We start from the raw sequence: 17,263 nt of genomic DNA, 5'->3' as shown, positions 1-17,263 counted from the left end.
TTTAACACAGACACAGCTGTTATATAAGTTTGATGGGTATCGAGCTACTTCCATTTGATCTTTTGAGACCTGAGAAGCTGTAGTCAGGAAGTCTGCCCTCCAGTGCTTTTGTTAGAAACCCCCCCTGGAGAACTTCTCCTGGAAGCAGAGCCTGTTTATTTTTGCTTGCTATGTGGAAGAGTGGAACTACAACAAATCTCTTGTTGGAGCCTAAAATGTAATCCGGTCAAACAGAACAAGTTAAATTTGATGTTTTGTGTTTATTTTTGGATTTTTTTAGGAACTGAGGTGTTGCAGAGTTTACAGCATCAAGCTTAAAAGGAAAAACAAACACCGGCATGAAGTGACTTTGGCCAAGGACTCTGTAGTCCACAGGAACACAAAGTGTTTAGTTAGTGGGAGAACATTTACTAAAAGAAAACTATGTGCACACCACATCAAAATAAAAGGAAACGTTTTATTTCACATTTGTGTGATTAATAGATCCCCAGTTTGATCCCGGGAGGAGTCCGAAACAGGCAGCCCAAAGTAGCATTAGCCATCTTCTTGATCATCTTCTTAGAGGGACGCTACCAAATCTGGGTCAGGCACATTTGATGATGATTGAACTCATGTGGGGTTTTTTAAATGCAGTGCAAAAAATAAAAATACACACACACAGATATATAAATATTTATATATATATATATATATATAAATAAATATTTATATATATATATATATATATATATATATATATATATTAGGGGTGCAACGATACACAAAATTCACGGTTCGGTTCGGTTCGATACTTTGGTGACACAGTTCGATATTTTTTCGATACAAAAAAAATGTTCATGCCTTTTTAATTTGTCATTTATTAAAATTATAAATATATATTTTAACTCAAAAGTACAGTTTTTAAATTTAATGTTGCTGAAACAACAAAGTAATAAAAAAATTAATCTATCTGATGGAGAAATCCCTCATCTTTGGAAAAGAGTTTATTACAAATAAATTTCTCTTTCCAAATATAAAGCTATACTATACACTTCTTCTGGGCTATATTCTCAGCAGCATATTAAACATATCAGGTCCCCATAAGGAGAATCATGTGCTAACGGCTGTCTAAATGACTCTGTAAAGTTTGTAGCATGCGTGCTTGTTGTTTTTGTCTGCTTCCACTTGTCTTTGCACTAGGATGATGTCGGTGTAAATGTGCAGTCATATTCGTTGTGTTCCCACTAGTGCTGTCAGCGTTAATCTCGTTGAAATGAGGTTAACGCCACAACACGGCAAATCTCCGTTAACGAGCTACCGCGGATCGCCCCGTGAGTGGGGCTGGATGGCCAACACGTTAACGAGCTAACTGCGCTAACGCACTAGTTCCCACCAATGTAATTGAGCATTGCGTGGCACATCCAACATACTGTTTTACTTTTGTCTATGACGCGCTTACCTTCAGGGTCATACGTCACATGAAAACCAAAATAGTTCCAAACGCCACATCTGAATGAGGGTGGGGGAGGTTCAATTTGCCATGTTGCAATGAGAGCTTAACTTCTGTCTCGCTAGCTTGCCCTGCACTCAGTGAATCTGCGTTCGACTACTCCGCCTAAGCTGCACTGTCGAGCACAGACAGCATCGTCAGAAGAAAAGTTGATAAAATAAATTAAAAATTTTGTATTGTTCAATACATATGCGTACCGAAAGCACTGTATCAAACGGTTCAATATCGATACGAGTATTGTTGCACCCCTAATATATATATATATAAATATGTAGAAGGAAGGAGGCCAGGGACTAGTGAGTGTCAGCACCACAGTCCAGGATGAGACAACAAACATCCACCAATACATCAGGAAGATGGCCCCAACTGACCGGGTGCTCAGTGAATACCTCAGGCAGCAGAAACTCAAGAAAGAAGAGGAACCATCATGGAAGGACATGTACCACCAGCAGATAGCAGAGGTGACTGACATTCAGAAATCCTACCAGTGGCTGGATAAAGCTGGACTGAAAGACAGCACAGAGGCACTAATCATGGCAGCACAGGAACAAGCTCTGAGCACAAGATCCATTGAGGCTGGGGTCTATCACACCAGGCAAGACCCCAGGTGCAGGCTGTGTAAAGATGCACCTGAGACAATCCAGCACATAACAACAGGGTGCAAGATGCCAGCAGGCAAGGCATACATGGAACGCCATAACCAAGTGGCCGGCATAGTATGCAGAAACATCTGTGCTAGGTATGGCCGCGAAGTCACAAGGTCAACATGGGAGACGCCTCCAAGGGTGGTGGAGGATGACTGAGCTAAGATCCTGTGGGACTTCCAGATACAGACGGACATACTGGTGGTGGCTAACCAACCGGACAGAGTGGTGGTAGACAAACAGAAGAAGACGGCCGTAGTGATCGATCCCAATGACAGCAACATCAGGAAGAAGGAACACGAGAAGCTGGAGGAGTACCAAGGGCTCAGAGAAGAGCTGGAGAGGATGTGGAGGGTGAAGGTAACGGTGGTCCCCGTGGTAATCGGAGCACTCGGTGCGGTGACTCCCAAGCTAGGCGAGTGGCTCCAGCAGATCCCAGGAACAACATCAGAGATCTGTGTCCAGAAGAGGGCAGTCCTGGGAACAGCTAAGATACTGCAGGACCCTCAAGCTCCCAGGCCTCTGGTAGAGGATCCGAGCTTGGGGGATAGATGGAGACTGTTTCCTAAATCTAAAAATACTTTTTAATGTGTCATCATGACAGTGTAGTCACTGTTTGTCCGCCAATATATCATCTTAAACATCCAGCTACCTTCCCGTTAAAATGAGATTGGGTAGTTAATCTGTTTATGGTGTTTGTCACAGAGCTGCGTGTCCTGTGGAGGACAGAGCAGACCTTCTTCTGCTGGGCCACAATCACAGCTAATAAAACACAAGTTCCCTCAGCCAGACCACTGCTGGGTCCACTCCCAGAGTCACTGATTACTCTATCAAGGCACTACTGTTGAGACATGTGTCCCCACCCTTTATAAGAAGTCTTATAAGTGTTTTGTATGACTTTCTGACCCCAAACTCATTGAAGTGGGCCAAACAGGATGTGTTTACAGGTAGTGGCAAAATAGCTTAAAGCTACTCTAGCTTCTTCATAAAGCGAACCCTTTGGATAACTAGCACAATTTGCACCTGTATTTATTTTTATTTATTTATTTCAAAGGTCTTTTTATTAGACAAAGGTTCCAATACAATGTATACAATAACACAAAATGCTTCAGAATATTCCAAAATTTCAATCTTGTTCCCACCCTAACCCCTAAAACAACAAATAATTGGCAGCCTGCTGCCCAACTAAACCAAAAAACAAACAGAAAAAAACAAACAAAAGCAAAAAACAACAAACAGACTCATAAAAGGAAAAAAAAAAAGAAAAAAAAAAACCAAGAAGGGGGGGGGGGGGGGGGAGGTTCCTTGGACTACTCAGTAACAGTAGTTGTGGGCCTTTCAAAGAAGTCCAGAAAGGGGGACCACAGTTTATAAAATTTATTTTTAGACCCACGAACTGTATATCTAATCTTTTCTAAATCCATACAAGACATTACATCTTTTAGCCATTGCGTGTGTGAGGGGGGAGAAGAGTCTTTCCACTTCAGCAGTATAGCTCGCCTGGCCAACAATAATGAAAAGTTTAATGTTTTGAGTCTGGAGTTGGACAGATTCAGATTCTGGACCGCACCAAACATAGCACAGAATGGCTCTGGTTCAATTTGATGCTGCAGGACTTCAGACATGGTATGGAAAACAGATTTCCAAAAAGTGGACAAAGAAGGGCAGGACCAGTACATATGAAACAATGTACCAGGGGCACCCCCACACCTTACACAGGCTGGGTCCATCCCTGGGTATATGTGTGCCAGTCTATCCCTGGACCAATGCCCCGATGAACTATCTTAAATTGGATGAGTGTATGTCGAGCACACATTGATATATTGTGAACCCGGCCAAGGATAGAGTCCCACAGTTCATCCGTAATACGAAAGGTAAGGTCCTTTTCCCATTTAGATTTGATAACAGCTACTGAAGAGCCTTGTAAATTGGAAATTGACCTGTACAAGGCTGATATTATGCCCCTTGAGGTTGGGTTTACCATTAAAAAATCATCTACTGGATTGTGTGGAGGCATCTGGGGGAATTCTGCTGTCACACTCTGCACGTAGTGTCTGGCCTGTAAGAACCTAAAAAACTGAGCTGGAGCTATGCCAAATTTGGCGGATATTTGAGAGAAACTTACAAATTGTCCATCTTCATATAAGTCTGCAAAGGATTTTAGGCCCTTTTTATGCCAGATATGAAAAGCATTATCTGCCATTGAGGGAACAAATAGGTGGTTTGCTGCAACTGGGCTTTGAATTGATTTATTTTTATTTTATTTCTTTTTTTCTAGTATATGCAAAAAATATAAATGAGGAAGTCACTCTACCTGTTTAGACACAGGCACAGTAATGAATAAACATAAATGATTTCAGGTAATTTTATAACGATATCACTAATGGCTACTGCAGACCTGATTATTCACAAATAGGTTTCTGACCTGGTATTTTGTTTCGGCCATAAATGGCTGCATGTTTGGAAGAAAGGGTGGAGTGCTAAGCTATTAGCTGATGCTAACAATGGTTAGCAAGTGGTGCGTCCATGTAGTTTGCATGCACAGACACACATAAACAGAGTAGTTAAGTAAGATACAAATATAATGCTTAACTTTCACTCACCAAAAAGCAGAAATCTTCTTCCACAATATGTCAAATATTTGTTCTATAATTCATTTTAAAAAATCAACCAACAGCAGGCCCAGAGCCGCAATTCCATGGAAAAAGGCCTAGAAAACAGCTGTTAGCTAGTCTACACCCATCAAAGTGGCCACAGCTAAACCAATAAGCTTAACCAGTATCCAAATGGTAGACTTGTGAACTTTTGGGACAAATCAAATATCTTACCTTGTGTTATCTTGTAAAAAATATTCACCCGTTGAGCAGTTTAAGAGGAAAACTACCTACTGAGGAGTGTTTGACATTTTAATATTAGAGTCTATGGGAACTGGTTCACTTTCCATTGGTTCACTGCGATGGCCAGAATCCTTATAAGAATATTATAATGAAATTATAATAGAACAGATGGTTAATTGGTGTTTCTGAACAACAGTCAGTTAGTGGAATTAAACTTCTGAGGTGTCAGATATTTAAATCATTATTGGGGGATTTTTTTAATGCTCATTTCAAGATATCATCTCTATCAGTGATGAACTGAAGCTTATTGTTGCAATCAACTTGTGCTATGATCTCCAAATCCACGGTAGGATACACTGATCGTGTTTTTCTAATAAAAAGAGGAAATCCATCATCTCGTTCAGCGACGTGGAGACAGGAAGCACAGCAGCAGCAGGCTGGTGTCCAGCGGCACAAAGACTGGATCTGCATTCATAATGAAACCTCTTGACGTGCGCTGACCTACTGCTGTAAGTCACAGAGAGTGTAACGCCCCTGACTTCGGCAAATGGAAGCCATATGAGGGTGGAGGGCAGCAGAGGCCTCCTCACAGAGGGTCTTTGTGGCAGACGCTCGTAGTAGTGAAAGAGAATACGCAGATCATTTAGATTTATTTGACTGAATGTGTGACAAAAGATGTCTCTTCACCTGACAGCCCGTTTTACTCTATACACTGACAACTAAAAGGTAGTTTTATTTTTTACCAGCAATATTTGTGGATGTGGGCGCCCCCACTCCTCTGCACGTTCGCTTACAGAAGAGCCTTGTTACCACCCTGTTGAGCCTGCTGTTAATAAAATGCTCTTTTCATAGCAGTCCTCTGCAACCGCCCATTGGCCTGCACACAAGTATGTAACCGAGTATCCCGTGGTTACAGGGTCCTGTCTACACAGTGGCTCAGAGAAACACTGACGTCAAAGCTGGCCCTCACATCAACAGCAGCAGCAGCGGCAGGATGGAGGTTTTGTTCCAAGAGTGCAGGGTCACCTTTTAAAAAGGCTGAACCTCTGAAATGAAGAGATTAAAAATCTCTAATTCCTGGAAGGTGTTTTTAAAAGCCTTGAATTCAAGCTGAAAGTCTGCACTTCAATCACACCTTGATTGATTTAAAATTCACTGCAGTGGTGCACAGAAGCAAAATTACAAAAGTTCATACTTTTAAAAAAACATATATGGTTTTAGATCATCTTCTGTATGTCCTCCTGTCCTGACTCCTGTTGAGTTTCATGCTTGATGCCTTCATTCACCAGCCTTATGTCGAATTTCCATGTTCTCCATGAGCCTGGACAGTCTGAGCAGTCCAATGCTCAGACTGACTACACAAAGTTGTGAGTGTGAAGGAACAAAGTTTTATTTCAGTACCTCAGAAAGTTTAAGGCCAGCTGACGCTAGATCCCATCAGCAGTAAGTGCTGTAGAACAAGACACTGACCTCCACAAGTTATAAGAACCACAGAATATGAAAATTATATTAAATATTAGTACTTTTATTTAAAACAAAATCAATTAAAAAAGAGACAAATGTTAAAAAAGCCCCGGTGCATGTGGCTTGCCAACCCAGCCAGACTCATGAGAAAGCAGCCTGTGGCTTCGGTGGTCCTGCTGGATTCAGAAACCAGCTTCCAAGATTACAGAGGAACAGGTATTTTCTAGATACTAAAACCTTGTAAACCTTGCCAATCACAAAGGGTTTTCCAGTTTTCCACTCGTAGATCAAACATGTTTGTCACTTTGTATTATCAGCCCACAACAGGCACCCAAAGGGCCTTTCCTAGAACCCTCTGTTAGGACAGGAACTGAAGAAGATCATTCTTTTTCCCATTCCCGTTTGTGAAGTTGAGGCCTGAGGTCGAGGCTTACTGCTCCCAGTAGTTCTCCTCTGTGTTCCTGCCTGTTGACCTGAGACCTGAAGTTTAGGGTGGGACCTTTAGCCAAAACTCACCTTCTTCCTCTTTGCCCTTACCAGCTCTGTGCAGCTCTCTTTCATGCTTCTCATTATGGAGGAGTAAAGAGTTTGGATTCCCAGCAGTCCTCTTTCCCATTCCTGCTTTTTGAAAAGCAGAGGTCTGGGGTTGAGGGAGCAGCCTCCTCTAATCTCTGTCCACAAAAGGTACCAGTGGAGTGGGGGAAAGACTGCCAACAAGAGTAGTGACAGGAGCACGTAAGGCTACTCTCCTGCTGGAAGTCTTCTTCTGTGACAAGAGAAAGAGGCTGACCTTTATAGAATAGAATAGAATAGAATAGAATAGAATAATCCTTTAATTGTCCCACAAGGGGAACTTTGGGAGTAACAGCAGCAAGAAAGACACATATACAAAGAAACAGGAACCAGAACAGAAACATACACAATTTTTACATGTTTACAGGTCAATGGTTACCAAAAACAGAGTACTGTACCGTTATTAAATTAAATAAAGTTAAATACAGATATGAGGCAACCCCTGGTTATGGTGTGAATCGGTTGATAAAATAGTGCCAAGTTACAGCGCTGATGTAAACATCTATGTTTGTTGGGAGCAGTTCTGATTGTACAGTCTGACAGCTGCAGGGAGGAAGGACCTGCGGAAACTTCATGCGTCGAGGATGCAGCAGTCTGGCACTGAAGCAGCTCTGCAGTTCAGCAGCATTTACATGCATGGGGTGGGAGACTGTCCATCAGAGATGTGATTTTGGCCAGAGTCCTTTTAAGTCCTCATCCATGGAGTTTTACCCAGAATCCTCGCTGGTCCAGTAAAAAAAACCACTGCTTCAAAAATTAAATACTATAGTAAATATCACATAATATTTCAATCTTATCAGAGAGACTAACTAACTGTTTTGTTACCCTTCATTCTAATTTGTGTTGTACAGTTATCTCATTTTTAACTTTAATTTTAATATTTTATTTTATTTTATTCCTTCCTAGTTAAATTTACCCTTTTTAATTTTCATATTTATTTCCTATCTTATTCATAGCCTTTTCTTTTTTCTTAGGTCACGAGCAGTTGTCTAAGCATTTCACTGCATATCGTACTGTGTATGACTGTGTATGTGACAAATAAAATTTGAATTTGAATTTGATTTGATTTGAAATTCTAAAAAACATTTGCCTCCTCCTCTTAAGCTCTGGAAAAAAAAATAATAATAAAAATAAAAATGTGTTCATTAAGGTGAGAAAACTTTAAGATAATTGACAAAAGTATTTGCTGGTCTGCCTTCACACACATATCAACCTGAGCGACATCCCCTTCTTAATTCATGGGGTGTAATATGATTTATTGGCATCATCGCTAGAGGACGCTAACGATCCTTTTTTTTTCGTTGGGCTGAGTGTCCCTCATTGGCTCACGTGATTTGTTTTTACGTTACGCCTCCCAGGAAGTTCGCTTTTCTGATTGGCTGATTCACACGCTCATCGGCCTATGTCAACCTGAGAAAAATAAAAAGATTGGTTTCACATGCAAACTGTCAAGGGACGGAAGAGAGCCGATGGCAGTGGTAAATCTTCCAGTAACACCGTGAGTTCACACTTTTGTCCTGAAGCCCTGAGAACGGGAACGTGCTTGGCATGTAGCTGGTGTTAGGCGTTACCATCGATAGTTGCCGGGCTGGTTGGACTGTGCTTCAGATGCAGACAGAATGGCCTTGGGGAGACTTGTTTACATTGGCGAGCCAGCTAGCTGAATGCTAACATTAGCTAAATGTCAAAATGAAAAATGAGAAAAGTAACGGCACCTAACGATAATTTCTTCGCCGAGTGAGGCTTTTGTATTCAACCAGCTTTCGCGGTTTGGGGTTTAAATGTGGATATTAATAATGAGTCACGTTTATGTAGCCTACATTTCGGGACAACAAGTCATTTTGGCATACAAAGGTATTTAAAGTCGGACCCTTACATGTCAGGGGTCGTTCATGTGAGCTGTCCGTCAGTTGGCTCTCTCCCGCCTTGGGTGTTATATTCATGTAGTTAAACCCATCAGGCCTTCTTCCAACTCGAACCCGAGCCACTAAAACGTCTTTCTCCATGCTAATAATGCAATCTCTTCACGTAGTTAGTATCACTGTGTTTAGCTGTGTCGGTAAAGCAGGGGGCGAGCAGGTTGTTTTTACTGACACACAGAACCAAGAACCGGTTTGGTGGAGCCCACTGTAAACAAGAAAACTATATTCAAACATATTACTTTCATTCTAATTGATTTTCGATATCCTGTGCTGTGCCCTTGTAACGATGATATTACATGAAAAGAGGCGCTGGAAATAGTTTTGTATACATATTTTCTCCACTATTGTGCAAAACTGGTATTTAAATCATTGAGGAACAAAGTAGCAACACTGCAGTGGAAAATTACAGCGTTAAGCAGAACTGCATTAATACAAGTACAGTGTAAAGTAAATGCAGAGCGAGCTATTTGCCAGTATAATCTTGGATCACAAGTCAGCATAATAACTTGAAAATTATTCGAGTGGTGCACAAAGTACAACATATACTCACAAAATACAGTAGAGTAGAACTGTAAGTGTATCTAAGGTGTACTTTAGTACAATACCCGACTAAATGTACTTGTCTCATTAAATATGTGATACTAAAATTCATTTGTTTAGGTCAGAGCAGCAGCTGATGGTGGGTAAATCATCTAATAGCTTGTCTATAAACTGAAAACATGACCTGACAAAGGTCTAGTTTCCCCTGACAACAGACTGGCACGAACGACATCGTGTTTATTATCAGTTATTACAAAGAAAAGCATCAACTGCTCATATTTCACTAGAAGGGACCAAGAAATGTTTTTGCTCTTTTTTTCTTCTTTTCAGAAATTGAACATCAGTATTGTTTGCTGTACTTCAAGTGTCACCTGTTTAAGACATATTGGTTTATTCTTTTTTTTATAGGCTAACTTATTGGTAATACAATCAGTGTTGCTAAGCAGCAGTTTATCTCAAGGCTTCCATACATAACCATCTGCTGACCGCAGGGGGTGAAGATTTGTCAGGAAATTTTTCAATTTATCACGCCCGCTCAAAAAATAAATAAAACCAAGTCAAGAGGAGAACATTTGCTCCCTTTATAGAGAAGAAAGGAAGGTTTATATTCTCTTCAGCTGTGTTGCTATCAGCAACATCAGCATTTGGCAGTAAAACGTATCTACACACAGTCTTAGGCTTACAATGTCGTTTAAGTGGTGTGAACCTCCACTGTCGAGTGCCTTGGCTCCCCATTAAACATTTAAAGGAAGCTGGAAACTCACTGATATGAAAAGAGTTTTATCTAAACAGTTTGGGGAGTCTCTAATTTTGGGAAATCCCGAAAATTAGGAAAATGGCAACTATGAAGAAACATAATAAGGCTGAATTGAATTCTTTTGTTGGTTGCTTTGTTGAATTTGAGCCAGCTTCCTCCTCCCAGCCGGAGTTGGTGGTGCAGCGTTATCTGTAAAGTACTTGCATCAGTATTAGAATTGCTCTGAATAATCTATTAATGACTTCAGTTCATTGCCCCAAAAACAAAAAGCAACAACAGTATTTTTTTTTTATCTTTGTAGATTTAAAAACGAAACGTATTCCCAGGCTTAAAGCTTTCCTACATGTTTTTTTAAATATTCGGGGTATTTACATATCACTGGCAATGATTTGGAGCGTTCTTTTTATACAGGACCGTTATAGACAGTCCTGTTTCAGGCCGTAGAAATGGACTAGTTAAGGAAAATTGTCAAATAAATCAGTAATGAAAACTAAAGCTCTGTCACATTTAAAAACCTGTGTAAAATGAGGGGCAGCAGGGTTCAGCTCACAGCAGCTCGTTGTTAAACTGTGGAATTTAAACTAAGACTAAATCACCTCAATAGTCTTGTGAAAAAAACAAAGGACTTGATGACCTTGGTGTCCTCAGTGGGAACTGCAGCCCTGCTGGTAGCTGGCGTAAGCAGGTGAAAGGAGCAGATTAATGCTCAGGCTCTCACACACTCATCCACTTTGGTATGAAAACAGTTTAATTTAAATAATGAAAGCATGAGAGTGAATTTCAGCAGAAATGCAGTATTCATCAAAACAGGCTCGGCAGGTGCTGCAGTCATGCAAAGCTGTCTTTGAAATGTATCTCTGTGAGTATCTGTATGTGGATTATTATCTTAATATTTCATGTGTAAAATGTTCAAAGATTGTCCCTATTTCTCAATTAGCTTTATTTTTGTAACGGTACACAGCTCAGTTTATTATCACTATTATGCTATTATACTATACTATTATGCTCTGAACACTCAGTTCAAATGCTTCTTTTTTCTTGAATGGGTTCTATGTGATGTCAGTAAGAGCTGATATTACTTATATGGTCATCTGGGTTCACCCTGCTGTTTTAAAGTTTCCAATTTAAAAAAAGAAAAAGCTGTTTTAAAAGGATGGTGCAGGCAGATTAAACAGCGTGTTTAAGATGGTGGCAAACTGAAGGGGATTATTACCATCACATTATGTTCCAGTGAAGATCAGTATCCATTAGTATGGATTCCATAGTATGGTATACTATAATATAGTATTCCATGGAATCCATTAGTATGGATTATTGTGAGCATGCAGAACAACTCCAGGGGAGTCCGAGCTGCAAACGAGCCGTCCTTGAAACGATTGAACAACAACAAAATCTCTGTGGCGTTCTGCTTGCTGTCGTGTTAATTAATGAAAGCTGTTACGTAAGAGCAGTGAGTTTTCAGGTCACTGGAGGCTTAAAATAAACAACCAGACTCTGCAGAGAGAGCTTGGCCTTTTTGTGTGTGTTCCCTGACTTTGAAATCCTCAGGCATTTGTGTAATCGAGTACTGGTTCGTACTCTCATTGGGAGCCTTTGCAGCTTTTGCCTGAGTGACTGTGCCTGCTGCTGAAGTGGTTTGTTGTTCAGCTGTGTCATCTAGTGCGCCAGGGAGTAATGAGTAGTTGTGGTCTGCTGACGTGCCCGGCTTATGTTGGGCAGAACAGAGCTGACGGCCAGCACCAGGCTGCAGCGTCACTTTAATGTGTAATCCAGTAATGACGAGGCTAATTCTGCTTAATATCGGGTGAGATTTGGAGCGTTAGGCTTGATGTTAATTTTTCTAATAAACACAAAGTTGTTATGGAGCTAAAAGACTAAAATGAAAACATTTAAATCAAACCACTGTTTGAATATTGGGCCTGTGGGGGAATGAACAAAGGATTTAGTCAGTTTAACGTGTCTGGATTCATTTAATAATCTTGTTTCAATGTTGGTAAAAAAAACAAAACAAAAGAGTTTCTATGTGTTTTTGCACACTCAGCAAATTGGCTTATTAGAACAAAGCTTCCAGGACATGCTGACCACCACGAAAGTAAAATGAAATCATGAGCTAAACATAGTGGGACATTTATAACAGCTAATATTTGTAACCTGGTAACAAACAGACTACAGGCAGTGCAGATGAGCATTGCTCTGCACTGTGAAGCACAATCTCATAAGTGTAGCTTTCATGTTGTGCTCTCATTTGTTGCAGGACTGTCAAGTTTGCGTACAAATGGACGACGGGACCGTCGTTACACAAGTGGAGCCGTAGCTCGTTGCTGGAGACTCTTGTGAAATACGAGCGAGCTGTTTAACACGTGAGTTTGGTGAATGAAGAATGAAATGCTCGAGTGAAGTCGTCACCACGGAGGACCGGCCTGGACCATAATTTCCTACAAAACCTTTTATGCTGGAGTGCCCTTTGTTCAGTCTCGCCTTGCCGCTCTGCCTTGCCCGCCTTCGTCCACCGGCTCTGCTGCGTCGCCCCGGCAGAGCAGTCCCATCCCTCTCCCCAGGCCTGGCTCCGGCGGCGTGTTGGTGTACGATGGTGCGGCGAGATGCTGAGGGCTGCCGTGGGGGACTGTGATGTCAGAGCCCAACAGCCCGGGCGAGAGCCGGTGTGGCGCTCCCAGATTCTTCGTGGGCTGCGAGGACGATGAGAGCGAGGTCCTGGAAGATAGCATAAGGACAGATATGGAGCTGTATGAGGACGGCGAAGACACAGACTCGGTGGGTGACTCTCCCGTCACAGCTGATTGTCACTGATTAGTCAGCAGCAGGAAGCTCTAAGCTATCATGTTGTAACCATGGCAGCCGTAGTGACCAGTATATCCATGGCTTTTGACCAGTCGATTATTTCAAAATAATCAAGTCATTGATTCATTAGGACTTATCACTACGTCCAAAGTCATGCTACTTGATGCAAATATAATAGAGCTCTCCTTTATGTTAGGTTTTACAGTTTAGTATAATTAGCTAATTGTTTTAGCAGATGTATACATGTAAAGAGATGAGAAGTTTCTAAAAGCCACCATAGTTTGTATTTAGCTTCGATTAAATACATGTAGCTATGCATGGATTAGTGAGGTGGACAGATGCTGACAGAGGATAGAAAGTAAAGTCATCTTAGTTTAAATTTTAGAACTTAATGAAGGTCACAGAGTTGGTGATATTAAAAAATGTATAATTTAGTCTTTTTACAGATGCACTTTTAGAGAATAGATTTGCCGTTGCTTTCAGTTAATGTACGTAGAGCCGAAAGTTTAACCGGCGTGCTCTGCTCTTCCTCGTTCAGCCCCCAGAGCGACAGATTGTCGTGGGGATCTGTTGCATGATGAAGAAGTCAAAGTCCAAGCCGATGACCCAGATCTTGGAGAGGCTTTGCAGGTTCGAGTACATCACTGTGGTCATCTTCCCAGAGGACGTAATCCTCAACGAGCCCGTGGACAAATGGCCTCTTTGTGACTGCCTCATCTCCTTCCACTCCAAGGGTACAGTGCCCTCCCCAACTGAAACACACATGCAAAAACACAACAGACTCGTTGTGCTTCTTGCTTCCCCGCTTCGTCACATATTGATGATGTTTGTGTGACGTAGCACACATTCTGCTGTGTTTATCATCTTATAAAGTTCCCAAGCATTCGCACACTGAGCTGAATGGCTGTCTTATAGTGAAGATTATGGTTTAAGAGTCTGTTTCAGGTTTCTCTGCATGTTTGTGTAAAACAGGATTTCCGCTGGATAAGGCCGTGAGCTATGCCAAACTAAGAAATCCTCTGCTCATCAATGACCTGAATATGCAGTATTACATACAGGACAGGTGCGCTCTTTTACTGAAACTATCTACTTCCATCATTTGAGTTAAATACACGTGAAGAGAATCAGGATATGTGAAAATAAACACCCAGTGCTTGTTCCTCTTTTTGTTTCTTCATTTGATTTTGACAGGAGAGAGGTGTATCGCATCCTGCAGGAGGAAGGGATTGATCTACCACGCTATGCTGTGCTGAACCGTGACCCCGATAAACCAGATGGTCAGTCTCCTGCTGATAATAAGTCACTACATATATGCACTGAGAACATTTGTGACGATGCAAAGAGTGCATGTTTCAGTTAAAGGGCCTCTTTCAGGTCCCGTCAGGTCTCTGCTGGACCTTATTCCAGGAAGTAGTAACATAAATGTCTGGAAGTAAAACATAAATAAATGAGTTAAGGTCATATGGCTATTTGTTTTGTTGTTGTTCTTTCTGGACAAGTATTAAGGAAAGGCTTTTAGAAGCAAGCTTAAGCATCATTTGCTCCTAAAAAGTGACTCCACTGTAGGGCTGCACGATTTTGCATAAAATGAGAATCACGATTTTTTTGCTTAGAATTGAGATCACGATTCTCTCACGATTTTCTTTTCCAGTATAAATATTTATTGCGCTTATTAACTGCACATCAACTTCGTAACAGTTGAGACTGAACATAAAAACAATAAATAAACATAAAAACAACAAATGTCTCACATTTTGTCGTTGCCGCAAAATGTTGTACTGCTTGAAATTCCGTCTCCACCGTTGCTCGACGCTGCGTGTATAGAGCAGGTAGTGCAACAATACAAAAATAGTTGCGGGACGGCACTGTGTAGCTTTTGTCTAGGGTGTTGATCATTTTCCTAAATCCCTCGTTTTGCACAGTGTTGATGGAGCCATATCTTTGATAGCCTCCGTAATTTCTTTGTGCCTGCGGGAGGTCGACGGGTATAGGGAAGCGCTGTATAAGGTTCCTGTTATTGATGTTTGGGTGGTTGACCGGGACGGATTTTCTCGTCACTTTCTCGTCATCCCTGACGTGCTCTCCGTTGTTTTTTTCCCTGTTAATTTTAGCAGCCAGCTTCTGTATCACGTGGTATAAGGCTCCGCCCTTGTCATTTGTTGAGCAGGAAGAGTGAGCGCTTGTTTTCATGCAGATTACGTCCCGGATCAAAATGCGGTACAATCGTCGTCGTCTTTTTTTTTTTTTTTTTTTTTTTTTTAAATCGTTGTCATTTGGAAATGAGATCGCACATAAGTATGAATTGAGATCGCGATTTTCTAACGATTAATCGTGCAGCCCTACTCCACACGCTGTGGGAGTTCACCAAGGGAGTCGGGGCAGGTCTCACTTGTTGTTACAAAGTTACAGTCTGTTTCATGGTTGCCAATAACAGCGTTTCATACGTGATAAAAATGTTGCCACCATTAATTCTAAAACTTTAAAAAGCTCAGAAAAACAGCCCAAAGCTCCCATTGTCCATGCAGCATCCTTGGGTACTTGTTGGCTGTACTTGTGTTTTTTTTAGCTGAAGGATAAATATAGCATCAAATTTGAAGCAGTCACAAGTGTCCCATACTTAAGTGCTGTGGTATGTTGGCTCTGTCATCCAATCCCCGTTTAAACACAGTGACACAAACTCTCCTGACTGATGAACGGTCAGATGTCTTAAGTGTCCTTATCCTTGACACTAATGACTGTTTTTTAAATGAGTGATGAGTATCACGTGGTCGAAAGGGTAGAGCTGCTTCACAGGGCGCTAGAGTAAACACGGCACGGTGGAACGTCGTGTGTTATATTGGGTGCTAATGAAAAGAGGCTGCGTGCTAAACAGATGCATTTGATCTGTGTGTGTCTGTCTCAGAGTGCAACCTCGTAGAAGGAGAGGATCATGTGGAGGTGAACGGAGAAATCTTCCAGAAGCCTTTTGTTGAGAAGCCCGTGTGTGCCGAGGACCACAACGTCTACATCTATTACCCCACATCGGCTGGTGGTGGAAGCCAGCGACTCTTCAGAAAGGTCTCTGATTTGGCCCTTGTGGCTTTTTTCTTTATAAATAAGCGTTTCATGCAATGTGGTTAAAGTATGGAAAGAAAGACCAAAAGCGTTTTGTTGTTGCCAGAAGAATTCAAAAAAACCCAGTGTCAGAAATGGACCAATCAGAGAACACGAAACAGAGAGTGCATTTTATTGGCTGATGTATTGTGCAGTGTACAGTGCAGCAGCAAAGTATTCAATTTGTTTTTCACCTCAAAATGTTAGAAACAATAACCTGTAATGACAAATATTCACAGCCTGTTCAAGTACAGCCTCAGATCTCTTTTAGTCTGCTGTTACAAGCTCAGTGCGTTTTTGGACAGTTTCTTCTTTGCAGAACTTCTCAGACTCCATCAGGTTGGATGTGGAGCGCTGATGCACCTTCATAGATGTTCAGTCGGGCATTCATAGAGTGGTCCTGGAGCCACTCCTCTGTTATTTTGGCCATGTGTTCAGGGTCGGTGTCCTGTTGGCAGATCAACCGTTGTCTGAGTCTGAGCCAGAACCATCACTGCAGTTATTTATGTGCACGTAGCAGCCTGGGCTGGTTCCATTCACAGCCCTTTCCCTAAACAGCACCCCAACTCATGACACTTGCTATAAGTGAAGCCCAGCCTACACAGGCTGTTTTCTCTGCTTCCCCTCTCCTGGAGGTTCATGTTAGAAAATATGCTAATTCGTGTTTAAATATGCAAACAGCCTTAGGCCAGCCGGGCTCCGCGGGATGTGAGAAAGGCGGGGATCGGCTTTGACACTTGCAAACGGCTTCTGCCATTTCCTGCTTGCAGGAGGTGAGGTATGTTTGACACCCATCCAGAAGAAGCAGAAGGGATGGAGATGTTTCCCTAAGATTTTCAACCCTCAAGGAGCTGGACTGGGCCAGTGAGCGACGTCTTAGGGGAGCTGTAGCTCATGGTGGGAGTGAAGTACCTCTAGCTGAAAGGCTAAGGCTCTTCTCTTAATGATATATAACAGGGGTCCCCAACTCCAGGCCTCGAGGGCCGGTGTCCTGCAGGTTTTAGATGTGTCCTTGATCCAACACAGCTGATTCAAATGGCTAAATGACCTCCTCAACATGTCTTGAAGTTCTCCAGAGGCCTGGGAATGAACTAATCATTTGATTCAGGTGTGTTGACCCAGGGTGAGATCTAAAACCTGCAGGA

At 41.8% G+C, this 17,263-nt stretch overlaps 2 protein-coding genes and 1 pseudogene across 8 annotated transcripts in view; 2 read left to right on the top strand and 1 right to left on the bottom strand.

Moving 5' to 3' along the window:
- The window catches only part of LOC102800223 (aggrecan core protein-like), a 35,607-nt gene extending 30,742 nt beyond the window's left edge, over window positions 1-4,865 (bottom strand). The window contains exon 1 of the mRNA XM_006804454.2: window positions 4,737-4,865. The gene's annotated coding sequence lies outside the window, so the exon portion shown is untranslated. The remainder of the gene's footprint in view (window positions 1-4,736) is intronic.
- On the top strand, window positions 1,846-2,662 carry LOC148106485 (uncharacterized; annotated as a pseudogene).
- A 3,530-nt stretch (window positions 4,866-8,395) lies between the features above and the next one.
- ppip5k1a (diphosphoinositol pentakisphosphate kinase 1a) overlaps window positions 8,396-17,263 on the top strand; it is a 31,724-nt gene continuing 22,856 nt past the window's right edge. For 3 of the 7 annotated variants that reach the window (XM_087841975.1, XM_087841978.1, XM_087841969.1), the window contains exons 1-6: window positions 8,396-8,505; window positions 12,481-12,998; window positions 13,564-13,759; window positions 13,998-14,088; window positions 14,217-14,302; window positions 15,928-16,082. In XM_087841975.1, coding sequence (XP_087698101.1) covers window positions 12,855-12,998; window positions 13,564-13,759; window positions 13,998-14,088; window positions 14,217-14,302; window positions 15,928-16,082 — 672 coding nt within the window. In that variant the 5' untranslated portion in view covers window positions 8,396-8,505; window positions 12,481-12,854. The remainder of the gene's footprint in view (window positions 8,506-12,480; window positions 12,999-13,563; window positions 13,760-13,997; window positions 14,089-14,216; window positions 14,303-15,927; window positions 16,083-17,263) is intronic. The other 4 variants (XM_087841990.1, XM_087841986.1, XM_087842003.1 and 1 more) reach the window with 2 other exon arrangements.

Source organism: Neolamprologus brichardi, chromosome 1 (assembly GCF_056152115.1).
Source record: "Neolamprologus brichardi isolate AB-2024 chromosome 1, ASM5615211v1, whole genome shotgun sequence".
Taxonomy (NCBI): domain Eukaryota; kingdom Metazoa; phylum Chordata; class Actinopteri; order Cichliformes; family Cichlidae; genus Neolamprologus; species Neolamprologus brichardi.
This window is presented reverse-complemented; position numbering and strand designations above follow the sequence as displayed.